The sequence below is a fragment of the Pagrus major genome, chromosome 21, assembly GCF_040436345.1.
Source record: "Pagrus major chromosome 21, Pma_NU_1.0".
NCBI lineage: Eukaryota > Metazoa > Chordata > Actinopteri > Spariformes > Sparidae > Pagrus > Pagrus major.
This window is the reverse complement of record NC_133235.1, coordinates 25,329,738-25,346,861: the sequence shown is the minus strand read 5'-3', so window position 1 is coordinate 25,346,861 and position 17,124 is coordinate 25,329,738. Positions and strand designations below refer to the sequence as shown.

The following is a 17,124-nucleotide window of genomic DNA, read 5'->3' as shown; positions in this document are numbered from 1 at the left end:
CTCCTTCTCTCTTTTCCGGACTGTTTTCCCCCCTCTCTCCTCTCTGTCTCTGCGCGGCGGCGTCCTCCCTGCGCTTTTCCTGCCGCACTGGTCGGAGGAGAGACGGAGCGCAGTGCGCACGCGCGGTCCACCCACCCATTCCCTGACAGGAGTCACCACAGTGTAATACAAACCAAGGTGGAGTTATAACTGGCAGGAGGCTGTCTGACTAACTCCCAGATGTTGTTTCCATGGAGAACTGCAGGAAGAAACACACTTTTTTCATACACTGACATTAGAGTCATGGATACACTTGTTCTAGGCTGTGTATTTCTATTTTAACTAGACATTTGGGAAGATTTAAAGGTGCAATATGTAAGGATTTTAGTTTAAAACATTACAAATTTAACTAAGAGTGTGGAGTGTCCCACGTACAGAGGCCCTGTCCTCATCGCAGCGGCCCAGGGCTCGAGTCCGACCCGCAGCCCCTTCCTGTCGTCTCTGCTGTCCCGTCCTATGAACAAAGCCAAAAAGCCCCAAAAAATACTTAAAGAAATAAAAATTATCAACAGCGTGTGGGCCGGTAGCTCAGTTGGTAGAGCGTGCGTCCCACGTACAGAGGCCCTGTCCTCGCCGCAGCGGCCCGGGGCTCGAGTCCAAGAAAGTGTGAAGAAATGACAGTATTGACATTATTATAAGATGTCTATGTATTGTGTTACGGGGTATCTGTTGAAGTTTGCATGCTAAATAGCTAGCTGAAGCCCTGAGGAAGAGCACCAGGCTTTGAAAACATTTTTCCATAATGAAACTGTGTAATTACATTGTCACGTGATGCACTGCGGCCCAAAAAGACTTTTTCCATTAAGCTTACATTGTGAAAGAGGTGTCTGTAAAACGGTGGATACATTTAGTTATTTTTTTAGCGTCACAACCCCTGCGACATGACACGTTTCACTATCATGATTGGAGCCATTCGGTCCAATAACACTTAAAAAATTCTAGAGGAGCCGCACGATTAAATCATTTTATCCCGATTCAAGTTAGCCGGGTGTTTAACCGGAAGTTAGCCGGCCTGTCGGCAGTGTGCTCGCTGTATGGTTGGCACAACACGGAAGATCTGGGTATTTTCATTTTGGCTTCAAAACGCCACTGAGCAGCGGTCAGAGGAATGAAAGGAGCTCAGCTTCCAAGGCTGTGTCCAGATATAATATAACATCCTTGGTTTATACCTCAAGATTTAAGTTTGTGCGTCGAGCTCCCAGTCTGAGCAGAGTCAGCTAAAATGACCGCTAACTGCACAGGTAACTGAGCATACTGGCTAACAGCAGCTACAGTTAGCAGTTACTATGGTGATACACTGTCCCTATTTGTTTAAATTCGACTAATTCTTACATACTGCACCTTTAAAAAAAAGAAGAAAGTACTTTCATCCCAGAATGTTTTTGTGATAGTCAGGGATAAATGAAGTATGTGTGTGTCCCCTCAGGTGAAAAAAAGTGAGGTTACCCCACACTAGAGCGACACTGAGACTGCTCACATGCCCCTCTGATGTGAGATCTGGGCACAAATGAAGCTTGAGTGTCCTGTTAGGTCAGAAACATATGCTGGAGGTGCTGTACAGGATTCTCACCTGACAGCGACAACATGACACACGCAGGTGAAGGTGGCCCTTCAGCGCTGTATGGATGAGACTGCAGGAAGTTTGGAAGAACACTTTATTTATAAAATACCTTCAAAGTGCAACGGAAAACATTACATGAGGCGGAAATAATATATCTATATAAAAACAACCGTATTTAAGAAGATCCCAACAAGAATATACAAGAATAAATGTGTAAAAAATATTTATAGAGAGAGAAAGTCAAGTGTTTTTTAGGTAGTCAGTCTGTCCCCATTTTCAGTTTGAACTATTAAAAGCAACCTGTCTAAGTTTGGCTCATAGATGTCTGAGATATGTGGGTTGGACCTGAGCAGATGAGATAAATATTAAAGGATAAGTCCCCCCAAAACTGAAAAAAATCAGTCATTATCTGCTCACACCCATGCTGATGGAAAGTCAGGTGAAGTTTTCGTAGCCCGCAAAACATTTCTGGAGCTTCACAGCAGAACAGCGTTGCGGCATTCAAAAAAATGAGGACAGGAACAGAAAATTGGACAGAAAACAGCTCCATACAGCTCACCTGGCATAATCCAAGTCTCTGTAAGCTCATACCAAACTTGATTTTAAACATCTGACGATATGTTGTCCTCTGTAGCTACAGACATGACAGACAGTCGTCACAGGCACAGGAAATCAAAGATCAGGTCGGACAACGACACCATAACAAACTAAAGTTTTACATTTACAGTTACACCAAACTGTACCTTCACATAATTATCTAAACCTACAGGCACTCATGTAAACACTTATATGACACAATATGGAAAATACTAAATCAAATGTCTTTTAGCTCTTAGACACCAGAGCAGCAGTGTAGTCAAAGGCAACAAGAAGCGTGTGACAGCATTGCTCCCTAGTGCCGAAAGTGTGTTCATACAGCTCAGGAAACCAGGAAGCATGTACCAGAGATCGGTCACTAGATGGCAGTCTTTTGTTAAATATTCATCTGAAATGCTCTGTTCCTCCAAAATCATTAAGATGGCACTTAACTGCTTTTGTGACAGTTTTATTGGATTGTCTTTAAGTATAAGGTTGAGATACAGAAAAACAATCTGCAGTGAATGCCCCACGGCGGCTGTGACCTTGTAGTGTTTAGAAAAGAAAAATTCATCCTGTTCTCCTGTTATCATAATGATGATATTTTCATCATTACTGCTCCTCCTCGCTGTGATCTGAATCCTCTTTGTCCGCGCCTCCACCCAAGTCCACGCTCATTCGAGATTGATCGCCAATCATGATGTACCTAGCATTTTTAATACAAATATTCGGTTGCTGTTGCCACCCGGCCCTGCCGTCACCACCAACCTGTCCTGGTGGCACCCCAGGACCGAGAACAAGTTTATGTTTCATTAAAAGCCTGAAGCTCTCCTCCTCCAGCACATGTGCTGCTCCACACTCTTTGATCATCTGCTTTTCATGTTGGATTAGCTGCTTTAGTCTCTCCTGTCTGTCTTTCTGCTTCTTCACTCTCTGCTCCTCAGACCATATTTTCCACTGTTTTTTAATCCTAACCCGAGACATTGAATTTCGTGTCTTTCTCTCAAAATTCCTTCTCTCATCCAGTAATACTAGTGTCCGCAAAACCAAAGGGATTCTCTCCTTGGGCATGCCATTCTCTTGTGGCAGCAGCGGGATGACAGTGTTGTACTTGTGATTGCATTGTATGGAGTTGATGAGAGCGGAGTTCGTCTGTACCTCCTGCATGCGAGTGTTGTAGTTGTTGGTGAGCAGCAGGATGGTGAAGGCTGTGTTGTTAATGGCATCCTCCACGCACGTCAGGGTGCTCCTTCCCGGGGTGGCGAAGTTGTCTGAGAATGTTGCACCTTCAAATTCACTACCGATGACCCTCTCCAGTCTCTCCTTCATGCTATCGGCTATATCCGCATCCTCGGGCGCATGCAGGATGACAAATGCGTAAAACATCTCCTCATCCTCCTCCTCCTCTTCTTCTTCTGCATCCTTACTTACATTTGCAGCAGGCATCTCGGGTAGAATAATGTTTGCTGCAGCATGTAGTGCAACATTTGGCTCAGCGGTCGGTTTGGTGGGTTGAGTCGGAGCGATAAGATTGTCCAACTTAATGTTCCCTGCAGCAAGTGTTGCTGCTAAATGTTTCTTAGACAGCTCGCTGGATTTAAGCTGAGGCTCCTTGGATGTCTCAGATGGCCCTGCTGCATTTTCATTCACAGGGGGAACAGGAACATTTGGTTGGGATATTTTTGATGTTTCTGGACTCCGAAACGAGGCTGTTGGAGGTATACTTATCTCTAGATGAGTAGGGTACGAGGGCAGTGATGAGCTCGCCTGCAGTGAGCTGGGCAGGCTGTGTGCTGTCTCTGACTGACCCTGGGACAGAGTAACTTTCAGAGTTCCTTCACCCAGGCTGCTATGAAGGTCACGGCAAGACCCTGACTTGAGATCCGTGGGGAAGCACGTCCACTCTGTAAACAATTCAGGCCCACAGACAAGTTTAACTTCCTCTCTGAGTTTATCATACTCCAGACTGTCACTTGATTTTTGGTCATCACGGGAAATGGCTCTCTTATATGCCAGATTTCTCCAAAGTGGATCACACAGCTCTTTGTCTGACAAAACTTTGAAAATGCGAGCCAACACAGTCAAAGATTCCAGTGTAAACTCTTGGAAATTACCACAGTGAACAGCAAAATCTTCTAGTTTGCCTTCACTCATTTGCCACTTTTCAGCCAGATGTTTAGCGAGGTAGTTGTCACCCAGCGCCTGGAGTTTGTTCATCGCCTCCGCCTCTCTCTGGAGAACCATCAGGCACAAGGCGTGCACGATAGTATCTTCAGGAGACTCACCCAGCAGCAATGTCAGGCTGATCAGTCGCTGCTGAGGTGCCTTAACCAGCAGGTCGAAGGCGTCTCTCAGTCCCGTCCCCGGATTTTCTTCTCCTGTGTGACTCATTTTCAGTTTTTTACTCGCAACTAAACCTCCAGCCTGTGACGAAAGCTGATAGGATCACATGTAAAACTCAAAAAAATTTCTTCTTCATTCCTTCAAAAACTTGCTCTTGAAGGGAGAGGTGCACAATTTCACAGACATTCTTGTTTCTGTGAAGAGATAAAAATCAACACAACAAGGTCACAACAATGATTGGCCTTCTGTACTTTGCCGGCATGTTCAAAAAGTAGGACACCTGTTTGCATAAGCGGCCCAAATGCTATTTAATAGATCAAACTTTCTGCTGTTTAAATCAACGTTTTGACTGATTTTCTGACATTCAAACAATCAAAAACTTGCCCACAGACACTCACCAGTGTAGCATTTTAAGCGCCATAACATTAAAATGGGTCAGTGTGCTGCCAGCTCAAACAAGGAAGTCACTCAGTGCCTCTTTTCCATGTCGGCTCAACCGGCAGAAAACTTTTTTCTCTTTACAGGAAGTTCTGAGTGGACGCTTGTGATCGACCCCAGGACACCACAGGCTGCGGTGAGTCTTGTCAAACTTTTGGTATAAAGTTCACCTCTAACCGTGCATGTGTTGCTGTAGGCCTCTGCCAGCTTGAAAATACTTTTGCACAGCACAATGATGACGTCACAGGCTGTGAAGTAAGGGAGCCCATGAGGGACAAAAGGCAAAAAGTTTGAGAAAGTAACTGTGACTGCTCAAGACAGAGTTCTCCACATTAAAAGACAAGTTGTGAGATTTTGTACATAATGCAAACTTTCACCTTTTTAACAGGTACTTTGCGACAACTTTGTCAACTTTTGTACATTTAAATTTCTCACAACAAAAGTGCCCAAAACAACAAACTTATGATGAGTGTGGGAGTCTTCAGCTCCTCGTGCACAATAGGCGCAGAAGAGAAGAGAGGACTTCTGGCTTTTTCTCCCTCTCTGCTGCGAGGCAAGTGTATTTTTATCCACGGAGGAAACCTCCAACCCTGTATTTACCAGGGGTGGGGTCACAGCAGGCAGAGTGCACGCCAACATCAAATCTCTCAATGCGGTGCAGACAGAGAGCCTCTCTGTTCTTAGTGCTGAGTGCAGTGTGATATGTTTACTGTACAGCCACTTCTGAGGAATTACAGTAACTCTATAGGATGTGTGGCTTCTGTGTCTATTGTAGCATTGGTATGTATATATGTACCTTTACAGAATAAAGTCACACTGAGTTGAGCTATATATCACATGCCACCAGACCACAGCTCTGTTGCTTTAAGCATAACCCCAACTAGAGCCAAGTAAGGGACCGTATGAAAATTATCTTTAGTCGAGGGAGAGGGGATTATACGTTTGGCTAAAAGGACGGCAGTTTGTTGTATTTTTTTGTCACCCTAGATTTACATTTTATTTTGCTCTTCCCCTTATATAGTTAATATACGCGTGACTTGGTTTTATTAGTTATATGACAAGGGATCGGGTTTAAAGGTGCAGTATGTAGTTTTGGGGAAGACGTTTTAACTCGAAGAGAAAGATCTTCAGTGAAACAAACTCTGTTAAACTCTCTTTGTTTTCATGACTGAATAAACTGAATAAACAAACTGACCTCAAAGGACAGCACAGTTTCATACTGTTTTACTTTGTTTATATGTGGCGGACCCTGCCACCTTTCTAGCTTCAAACAGTGTTCCAGGACCTTATTTTCCTCTGAGAACAGCTTGTTTATTTCTAAATTTGTATTATCACCTCATAAATATTGTAAATATTACAATTCTTGTTTGAATTTCTTCTCCATAACTGCATAGTGCCCCTTTAATAGCAATTTATTGAACCTGATTCCTTTTGAATACATCTTTTTATGTATCTTATTTGGTGGGAATCAATACATCCCTCACTTAAAAGAGTATTTTTCCACTCTGTATCCACCTGAACCACAGAGAATCCGCTCTGCTGAAAGGGTGTTGGGCTTTCAGCACAGATTTCGTCACTGCTCTGACATTCACTAACCCTGTCCTGACTCACTTCTCCTCTTGCTGCGAGGGTAAACAATGTTTTTTGCCTCGCAGCTAAAGTTAAAACACACATTCTAAACAGGGATGCACGATATTGGATTTACACAAATATCCGATGTTTTCGAGCTGATTTCGGACGATTGCTGATGCCATGCTGATATGCGCATATTTTTGTCCACCTAATTCCACAGGACATCGAGTCTCTCTCGTTTTATTATGCCTCCTCTTATCATGATAACCCACCGGCAGATACACAATGCTTTTCAAAATGAACACATTCATAGGCAAAATAAGAAATCTGCTCAGTTAACCGCTTGAGACATGTGCGCATAATTATCAGCCTGTCATATCGGCAGAATATCAGTGATATATACCAATATTTTTGTGCATCCCTAGTTAGAAATTATGTTAATTCTACTTGATCATTTAGCAAATATCAACCAGAAATAAAGCAGATTTTTTTTCTGCATGCACACTGCTGTTAACATTACCTGAGGGAAAAGCGGTTGTCGCACCACGACAGCTCACAGAGTGTGATGGGTCACACAATTACATTCTGCTTCAAAAGTTCTTACTTTGACATGAAAATAGATACAATAAATACACATTGTATCTATCATACTGATTCTATTCATGTATTTTTTGTGTTTTATTGTGTTTTATTGTTCGTGTAAGGTTGATAAATATTTTAGCAAAGGGATTTGGTGTTGTCCCATTTGTCGAGTGCCAAAAATAGTGCATTTGGCAGCTGTTTCGTAGACGTTGGTGAAGTGTGTCACGCGTTTTAGTTCAGGCTTCTTATCAGCTGTGTTGAGTTATCATGTTTGTACAAGTCACCAGTTTTTGCAGATACCTGGAGTGTCACACATATACAAAAGTGACCATTTAAAGAGATCATGAAGGAAATGTTCGATAAGGAATTCAGGTATTTTACCAACCTAGATATAATAAAAAGAAGTTGTAGCATGCAGTCCTACGTGACCCTCAGAGCAGCTGCCTGTGCCGACATCAGTGGCAGTATAACAAGTTATGTATTAATATCTCTTTTTTAATTTAGTGACTTGAATATTGCTGACCAGTTCAACACTGATCAGTATTATCTTTTAGAAAATGGGGAGAAAATGTTTTAAGATTATTTTATTTCTTTGGCACTTCACTTTAAAAGTACAATTAAATGGTTGCAACACTGATGTACATGCACAGTAAAAAGATTTCCATTTTGGTATAGTATTACAGCATTAGTATCATATAAAAGCACAAAAACATGCATTACAGAAAATAATGTAATTGATGTGGTCCATTAAATGAGCTCCGTACAACACATACAACAAACAGTGTTTCAGTTTAGATATGTGGGCTGTTCAGCATCTAGTCCTGAGTGTTGCAGTTTTTTTTTAAGTCAAGGAAAGGATGCAAATAAAATATTAATGTCACTGAGGAGGATCTTTCTTTTATAAAAATAAAAATAAAAGTATAAGATTCAAAAGAAGAAGAGTCCGACCCCTCCCTACCCTGTTCATTTCCATACGGTCCCTAACTAACCATGATATGCACATGGATTTTCTTATGAACACACTCACACCATATATACCCTACCTCCCAAACACACACACACATGCAAGCAGATGCACACATGAAAGCTCTCGCACAAAAAAAACAACACACAGCCTCAGGATCATCCTCAGTCAGTTACATAACGGACTGCCAAACGTCCATCTTTATTGAGGTCAGTTCTTTTAACGAGAGACACGCTCTCCCAGCAGCTGTGTTAGTCAGCCTGGCGGTAAATTCGCCTTCACCTTCGGGCGAAACATATAGCAAGATGCTCTGTCAGTTTGTGGCTTTGTACAGCTTCGTTAACGGTGTTTGGAGCAAATGCATTCTGACCTCTGCTTGTTTTTTGAGGGGGGGAGGGGGGTTTAGATATTACCTTGTTTCAACACAAACACGTGCAGCTCTCTACTTAAACTAAAAATGCACAGATGTGTGTGTCAGTGTTTTTGTGAGTGCGGTTTCTGGCCGTGGGAGAGAGCCCTGAGGGAGAGACAGAGGGGTCACATATAAGAGGCTTTAGGGCAGACAAGTGAAAAGGAGGCCCTTTCTTGGACAGAGACTACGGATTAGGATGAAAGACGTACGAGTGGGGGATGCTCTCTCTTTTTTATCTGTCTCACACGCTTGCTGCATCCCTCTCCCACATTCTGCATCATGGCTATTCAAATAAAGAAGAAGATACAAAAGCAGACACAGTGGAAGATACAGAGATGGAGATTCAAAGCCAAATAGATAAGATAGGCCAGATCGGGGCAGAGCGAAATAAGAATTGAGACCTTGACAGATCGATAGCCTCTTTAGAATTCAGTTTGTGAGAGGCCAAGAGAGGCCGTGCAACGCGCCGCTCTTTTCCCAGCCACTTGATTCGTCACACATGCTAAGAGAATTTAACACACTCGCTTCTGGCTGGCAAGTATACGCTCCACACACATGTACATGTGAAGACATACATAGATACAAGGCCATGCACTCATTCAATTGGGCGTCCACACCCACCGTTTGGCCTCAATTGAGACCCTGAAAGAAACACCTGCACGCATACAGCCACTAACTGCGCTCAAGTTTTTATTCTCCTGCACAGTTTTGCTGGGAAAAAATACAAAGCAGCATTTAAACTCTTACGCAACAGTGCATTTTGTTCAGATAGGATGGAGGTTATATATGGATGGTTGCCGCTATAGGAGAGCCTACATACATCGAGGCCAACTCAGTCCATGCGTGTGCTGTGTATCAAAGCAAAAATAACGCTGGCTATCACACACCGAGGCTACTTCATGTTGTTGACAAAGCGGGCCAACAGATCTGAGTTAATGTGACAGTTAACTAGCATTAATTCAGGAGCAAAGGTAAATGAAGCGGGCCTGCGGACACGACAGGGGAGTGCAGTGTAGATGGGAAGACGTGTGTACTGTACCACACTGAACCATGCTTGGGTGAGCATGTAGGCCATGCCAACAACAATGCATAATACAGCCTCTGGTGATGGGGGATGCATATGCACACACACAACACCCCCACCTCACGTCACATACACTCACGCGCGCACATAGACATACACTTGCATAAAACGCACTCGCACGCATGCACAGACATTGACGGTGATGGGGCATGGAGCAGTTTATGCTCATATCAAGAGAAAGTCTTTGATCAGTGTGACAGCAAGGACACTCGCCCCAAAGGAATTAGCTAACTCTTGCCTCGCAAAAGCACATCCACAATAAATCGGGCATGTTTGCATTTGCAACAGAGGGGAGAGAATGTCTGATATTTAGCATCATTAATATGCTAAATGCATGAATATGATTTGTTCCAGTTCAGCGTCCAGAGTAGCATGTCCACGAGTGGCATTAAAACATAAAGAGAAAAATGTGCAGAAATTCAGGTTGCATGTATAATCCTCTCAATTTAATAGGTTGTTAAGCTGCACAAGAGATTTACATACGGCTTTTAAATTAGCACAACCACCCGTTTTATTTCTCCTGTAAAAATATAAAAAATTAAACAGTGTTTCTGACATGTCGAGGACTGTGGAACGGATTAAGATTTTGTTTATTTCTGCCTTTGGAGTCTGAAGTTACAGCACTTTATCACAAATACAATTAACTGTGCAAGGTTTTACATTTAGTATTTACGTAATATTGCATATTTAAAATGAGTTTGCTTTGAAAAATATGTTTATTTGCTTTCTTGTCGAGAGTAAGATGAGAAGATGGATACCATTCTCATAAATACTCAAACTGACTGTCTCATTAAATATAAAGGCTACAGCTGGTAGCTCGTTAGCATAGCTTAGCCTGGCTCTGTTGTCTGAAACCTCACCTCTTCCCAAAAAAACACATTTTGTCATTTTAGCACTTCAATTTTTGCACAGATTAAACAAACAAGATATAACAGACATCTTTTGTTTAGTCCAGACTGAGCAAGGCGACCTGTTTCCCCCTGTTTCAGATCTTTATGCTAAAGTAAGCTAACGAGCTCCTGGCTGTAGCTTCGTATTTACTGTGCACACATAAGAGTGGTCAGCCTTGGCTCATATAAATTACCTTTATACTCAACTAATTTAAGAACAGTAAATATGTTTTGAGGAAAACACGAACATGCCGAGCAAGCTGCAAAAATTATGACAATGAACGTATCAGTAAAATGTTGACAAACAACCTTTTCATTTGTTTTCCACGGAAGTGCTCCAGGCCTCTAGGGGGAGCACTCTCCACCGACTGCAAGAAAAAATATATTTTTCTGCTATAAAATTAAAACTATTTTTATGGCGTTATGCTGAGGGTGATTTGAGGAGTCTCTCAGCCAGAGGAAAGGAGCTGCTCTTTCGTCTGGTGGTGCGGCAGTAAAACAAAGTTCACTTTATTTCACCTTCATCATATTACAATTATTAATCTTATATAACCTCAAGAAAATACATCGCTCTGCATCCTGCACACAGCTTTTGTTTAAAAAAGAAACATTTTATTAAAATACATTTGCATCTTTCTTTCACTCGCTTCCAAAACAGATGCACACGCTAGCCAGATCGTGATCTTTACAACAAAGGCAGTGGCGCTCGTACCACTTTTGTCCACAGGGGCCGCCAGAATCAACCAAAAGTGAAAGTTCTTGTTGCAGCTTTAAGGTTAAGAAAAGTTAACGATCTGTATTTTACCAGTGACTTGACATATGATTTTTTTTCTTAACATTTAACCAAAATCACAATCTCTTCACTAAACTCAACTAAACTGATTTTGCTGCCTGAACCTAACACAGACTGGTCTGGACGCAAACCCTTTACTAGGCGGTACGTTTTAATTACTCAATAAAACATCTCTTTGCATAATTAAAGCAGTGATTGCGTCGTTCAGAACAACTTAAATAAATTAACAATTTACTAATATACTAACTGAATTACTAGGAGACGTGGTTGGAGTCGTATTGATCTTCTCATCTGACAGCTGGCAAGAAAGTGAGTAGGCATATTTCCAAAATAAAATTGTCATTATGTCTCTCCATATTGTAATACTTCTTTTCCCTGTTATATATTTATAACATCAACTGAATTGCATGCCCCTCTTCCTGAGATTTCTCCCTTTTTATCCCATTAAAACCCTTTTTTGTTTTGTTTCTCGTGTAAGGGTTTAATTAGAGGTCTGAAAATAGAGATGTTCAAATTATAAATTTGGCCTATATAGATAAAAATTGACTTGATTTGACCTGATAAGTGTGAATTGGATCTAATTTGGCCGGAGAGAACGTCGTCCACACATTCGTAGATGTGTAAAAAAAAAAGAGAGAGAAAATAAGTGACAGAACAAGAGCATAGAGCAGAAGAGGAGAGGAGAGGAATTAAAACCAGCATTGTATCAGAAATGAACCGAACCAAAAAGAATAAATGGACCCAATCTGGCTGCACTTGGTGCTAGAATAGCTGCCCATCCAAAAGCCCCTGCCCAATCCCCCATGTCACTTTTGTCCGTCTCCAAACCCTGCGGATGCTCCGCTTGTATAGCAGATGCACATAACCAAAGGATGTGAGGCATGAAAGCAATGGGAAATTCATTACATATTCCTACCCCCCTCCGTTCACCATAATCACCACAATTAGCAGACATCTGCAGTGACTCCAAAGCTGCGAGTGTATTCAGGCAATCAGAGCAGCTTCACCGACAGCACTGACTGCAGCCCCCTCTGTGATGGGCCTCATCCTGTAGGGAAGCATTCCATTAGAAACTCAGTGATTAATTGAGACGGAGAATTTGCTCCTGGCATCGAGCAAGAATGAGACCCGACAGGAGGCATGCATGATGGCAGAGTTGTAGGCAGGGTTGGTGGAGGTGGTCCGGCGATGGTGGGGACTGTGCCATACTGTTGATGATGTGAGATAAGGCGCTCACACTGCGACGCGCAATTATCAGTATGAGAACAGTTACCGGAAAACAGCTATATGAAGATTTTTCTGACCCATCAAATAAACAAAACCTGTGTGTGTCTAATGATAATCCAGATTTTATGGCTACTTACGTTCGGAGGCAAAAAATTGGTGGTGATTGTAACTGCTAAAAATCTGCTGTTCTCTTTGGAAATCACCCAAAGCACTACAGCCCTGTGTGTTTAGCATGTGCACATTACTTTGGCTAGTGGATGAAATGTGTCTCTTTCAGGTTTAACTGCTGAAGCTTAGAATAGTTTGACTTTTTGGAAAATACATTTATTTGCTTTTCTATCTGAGAGTTAGATGAGAAGGTCGATGGTGGACAGAGCTTCTGGTCTGAAGTGCCTTAAACCTGCGTTTTTTCTAATGGCCAGCAAGAGGCGACTTCACTGGTTCCAAAAAGAAGTCCGATTGTATTTGAGCTTATGAGAAAATGATCCTACTTCTCACTTGATTTATTACCTCGGTAAACATTTATGGTCTCAATCGCTAGTTTCGAGTCTTTTTCAATAAAGCATGAGTATAAGCGTATAAATTATGGTCACATTGAGGGTAAAATAGACTATAAAGCAGGGTTAACTTTCAGGTTACACAGCATGTCCTCGAGTTCTCAGTCAAATCCAGTCAGTAAAGGGGCGTAGAAACAGCTGAAATACCATACCCGAGGCTCTGTAACGGTAGCATGCAAACCATTGGTGACGTCACGGTGGGTTTACACGTGGTCTGTACTATATAGGTGAAGATACAGCTAGCAGATGTTTATCTTGGTTAAGCATAAAGGCTCGGGGACATGGCTCGGTCTGTTAAAAGATGTGTCTGATATCGCGGTGTTAGTGTTGTTCTGAGAACATCACAATTAATGTTGCTCCAGGATTATCATTTCAACTTACTGTAGGCTTCAATGGCGACAAGGTCCACGTGTGTTTCACATCCTGTCTGAAACATATTGTTATACTGCACAACAGTAACTTCACATATTATTTCCCCTTTTTTTAAATGTTCTGTTACAGTCTGGTTAAGTTTAGGCAACATGAATACTTGGTTAGGTTCAGGAAATGATGGTTTGAGTTTGAATGGACCCTATCATAACTTTAAACACGTTTTCTCCCCTGGTCCCCAAGATTACAAAATGTGATTGGTCAATTTCAATGATTATCCTGGAGCAACACCAACACAGAGACATCAGATTGTGCCTGTTAAAATGTCTTCACACCTTTCGTTTTTGTAGACATTAAACAAGCAAGTCATACCGTGTTAATAAATGAGCTTTTAGAGGTGCTGGTGGGTGGATTGTGTCACCTTTAGACGGAGCCGTGCTAGCTGTTTCCCCCTGTTTTCAGTCTTTGTGCTAAGCTAAGCTAGCCAGCTTCTGGTTGCAACCTCATATTTTCTGAACAGACATAAGAGCTGTCTAACTCTCAGCAAGAAAGTGAATAATATTCCTCAAATGTCAAAGTAATCCTTCAAAACTGTATTTCTGACTGGATAATTCTTAGAAGTGTTGAGTGGCCGACTGTATGTAGTCCATCTGTAGAGGATGACAGCGTGTTAGACAGCTCATTACTGAAGCAGTTGGAGATGTCACTCTTCCTAGGCACAGTATGGCACAGCCATGGTTTTAAGCCTCAGCTTAAAACGTTGTCATGGAAATCGACAGTAGCACATCGGACACTTTCCATTTGTGATGAGTCCAGGGCTGGCTTGAGTCTGGATCACACACACACACGCACACACACACGCACATATGGACATAAGAGTAAATACGCACATCACACGGGCACGGCTACACATCGGCCTTATGCAAAAGATGTCAACTTTATGTGAACTGAGACGACAGACGTGTTTTCAGACTGATTTCTGAGAAGGCTGCGTTCATTAAAGCAGTTGAATAATTTTCTGTTCCGCCTTCTAATAAGGAATTGACTCTGTATCAGTTTCACAACAAGATCTGAAGTTTGTTAACATTACGCAACGTAAGAGACTAAAGCCCCTTTCACACTTGCAGCCTATCCTCTGAGGAGTCCAGGAACCTGAACACTGGCACCAGGCAAAAACAGCTCCTCGCTCCCCAACTTCTTCTTCTTCTTCATCTTCTTCTTCTTCTTCTTCTTCTTCTTCTTCTTCTTCTTCTATTGAGTTTTACAGTAGTTGGAATCCATAAGTATTGCATTACCATCCCTTGCTTCATCTACTCTGGTGATCTAAATAGGATTTTAAGGGTTTGGTTATGTGGCGGGCGGTCCGACCGTACAAAGAATCTGATGTGGCCGCGTAATTTGGTGGAGTAACCGCGTTATCGTGGCATGTGTGAGAAGGTGCAAGATGGAAATGTTCCTGAACACAGCTCAGTTACAGTGAGAATCGCTAACAGCGCCTGAAAGGTTAAGTGTGAACCTGGCTTAAAGGGGCAGCTCACCACAAAATCAATAGTACATATATTTTGTGATGTTTGGTTTAGGAGATGTCTGCCTTCTCTCGGATGTAATGGAACTGGATGGCACTCGGCTCGTGGCGCTCAAAGCGTCAAACAAATACATTTGAAACTCAACAGAAACGTCTCTTTTCAGAAGTCGTGACCCAGTTCCTCAAGATGATCCACAGACCTTTTGTGAGCAGTTTCACGTCGGAACTATTTTTTCTCTCTCACGCAGAAAGACGAGTGCATCTACGCACGGTCGAGAGGTTTCGGTACGGGATGTAAACATTAACTGCTTCCTCCTCAGGTAAGCTGTCAAAGTAGCTAGCTTAGTTAGCTAGCCTCTCGTCCATGAGTAGATGCACACTTCTGTCTGTGCGGCGATACGTCTGGCAGGTGCGGTTTGGTAGAACCAAGGTCTGTGGATTATCTCGAGTAACTGGGTCATGATTTCTAGAAAGAGACACTGCTGTTGAGTTTTTCAGACGTATTTTATGGCACTTTTTGGTTCATCAAGTTCAAGAAGGCACACACACTTCTGCCTGAGAGTGCTGAATAATGAAAGGGTGTGTTTTATTGTCAGGTCAGGAGTGAATGTAATTTTTTCCAGGTATGTAATTTTCTCCCAAAAAACCTAAACGTCCACGTCCAAGTGGTTAATAAATGAATCATCTGCAGTGTTAAGTAGTTTAAGTGATCCATTTGAGAATCTTTAACGATTAATAAATTATGTTTTAACCATCCGAAAGTTACAATTCATACATCTTTAATAAAAGGCTGACTTATCAGAAAGTTCTGCCAGAATCTCTCATCCCATGGAGACCCGAATGACCCCTCGATTCAAATTAAAACCCCGCGAATGTGGAATTATGAGTTTTTCACATGATAGCAGTCACACACACAAACTCCCACACGGTTAGATTTGTGAAAGAGCTGTGATTGAAGCTGCAGCTAAATTAAGAGGAAAGAGAGATTAGAAGCTTAACGGAAATCAAGCCAAGGCTGTTGCTCTCATTTGGATGTTTGAAATTAGACTGAATACTGAATAACTCTAGGTGCTATACTTCTGAGAGCATCATTCCCACCGGTTATGCAAATGAGCCTTCAAATCCACACAATAATCAGATGATGTGCCGCTTTGTTGGGGCTTGAGCGTGCTATTTTATCGGTTTAACGGAGACAAGAGCCGAGCGCCTTTCCCCAAAAAGGGAGCTAATTTGTGGTCGACGGCCTCTTGACTGTCGTAAAATTGTAGAGTCACAATGAAATGGGTGTGATCCTCCACTTGGTGCTTCCTTCCTTCCAGTCCAAGGGTCTGGGCCTAATAAAGGCCTGTGTGGTGCAGCGCAGACAGACCGCCTTTTCTGCTGTGTGGAGAAATGTGTTCAATCACCATGGCTACCGGTCAGAGAAGAGCCCCCGCTGTGGTTATTAGGATTTCTCTGTCTGCTCACACATCGACTCAGTATGCAGGTTAACAGCAGCCTGTATTATGGATGTGAATTTGTGTGTGTGTGTGTGTGTGTGTGTGTGTGTGTTCATGGGGCCTGTAGGGTCAAGGGTGATTTAGTATTGTAATTACCCCTCCACAGAAGGAGTGCTGGAGTTTTTTTTTTTTTTAATTCAAAGCATCATCTGGAGAAAACGCCTATAATGGACCGCCCCGGACTCCACGGCCCCTCTGATGTGAGAAGGGGAACATGAGAAAGCTTTGAGCAGTATTGATTCAGCAGAGTACTCTCCGAGCGAGTACCAGAGGATCTGAAGAGAGAATTATCCATGCACCATTTCCTCCCCTGCTCCTGTGTGGAAAATTCTGCAGTTCCAGCTTTCTCGTAGCCTACATACAGCAGAAACACACACACACACACACACACACGGGAGCTAACACACACACACACACACACACACATACACGAGCACACATTCACACACTCACAGACTTTCTTGAGGGTTTTGATGTTGCAAAATAATGTCTGTTTGATTTATTTATAGTTGTTCCCTTCCATCTGGTGAGTCCAGCATATTTTATTTTCCGTCACATTTGAATCTTTTAAAGGGTTTTCTTTAGGTCACATCATTTTTTCCTATAGGAAATCACCATTGTGGGGTTATTGCAGTGATGCCACAGCCTATATTAAGCACTCTGAGGTCATTACAAACACTAATAGCCGCCACA

The 17,124-nt window shown here is 42.4% G+C and overlaps 1 protein-coding gene across 1 annotated transcript; it reads right to left on the bottom strand.

Annotated features, from left to right (window-relative positions):
• Window positions 1-1,677: 1,677 nt before the first annotated feature.
• ticam1 (TIR domain containing adaptor molecule 1) lies at window positions 1,678-5,126 on the bottom strand. The gene is made up of 2 exons (XM_073490485.1): window positions 4,918-5,126; window positions 1,678-4,713 (listed from the first exon to the last, which is right to left on the bottom strand). The coding sequence occupies exon 2, from the start codon at window positions 4,565-4,567 to the stop codon at window positions 2,789-2,791; it is 1,779 nt and encodes a 592-aa protein (XP_073346586.1). The 5' UTR covers window positions 4,568-4,713; window positions 4,918-5,126; the 3' UTR covers window positions 1,678-2,788.
• Between the last annotated feature and the right edge of the window lie 11,998 nt (window positions 5,127-17,124).

Coding starts and splice junctions, on each gene's coding strand:
- ticam1 (XM_073490485.1), bottom strand. CDS start 4,567: ATGAGTCACACAGGAGAAGAAAATCCGGGGACGGGACTGAGAGACGCC.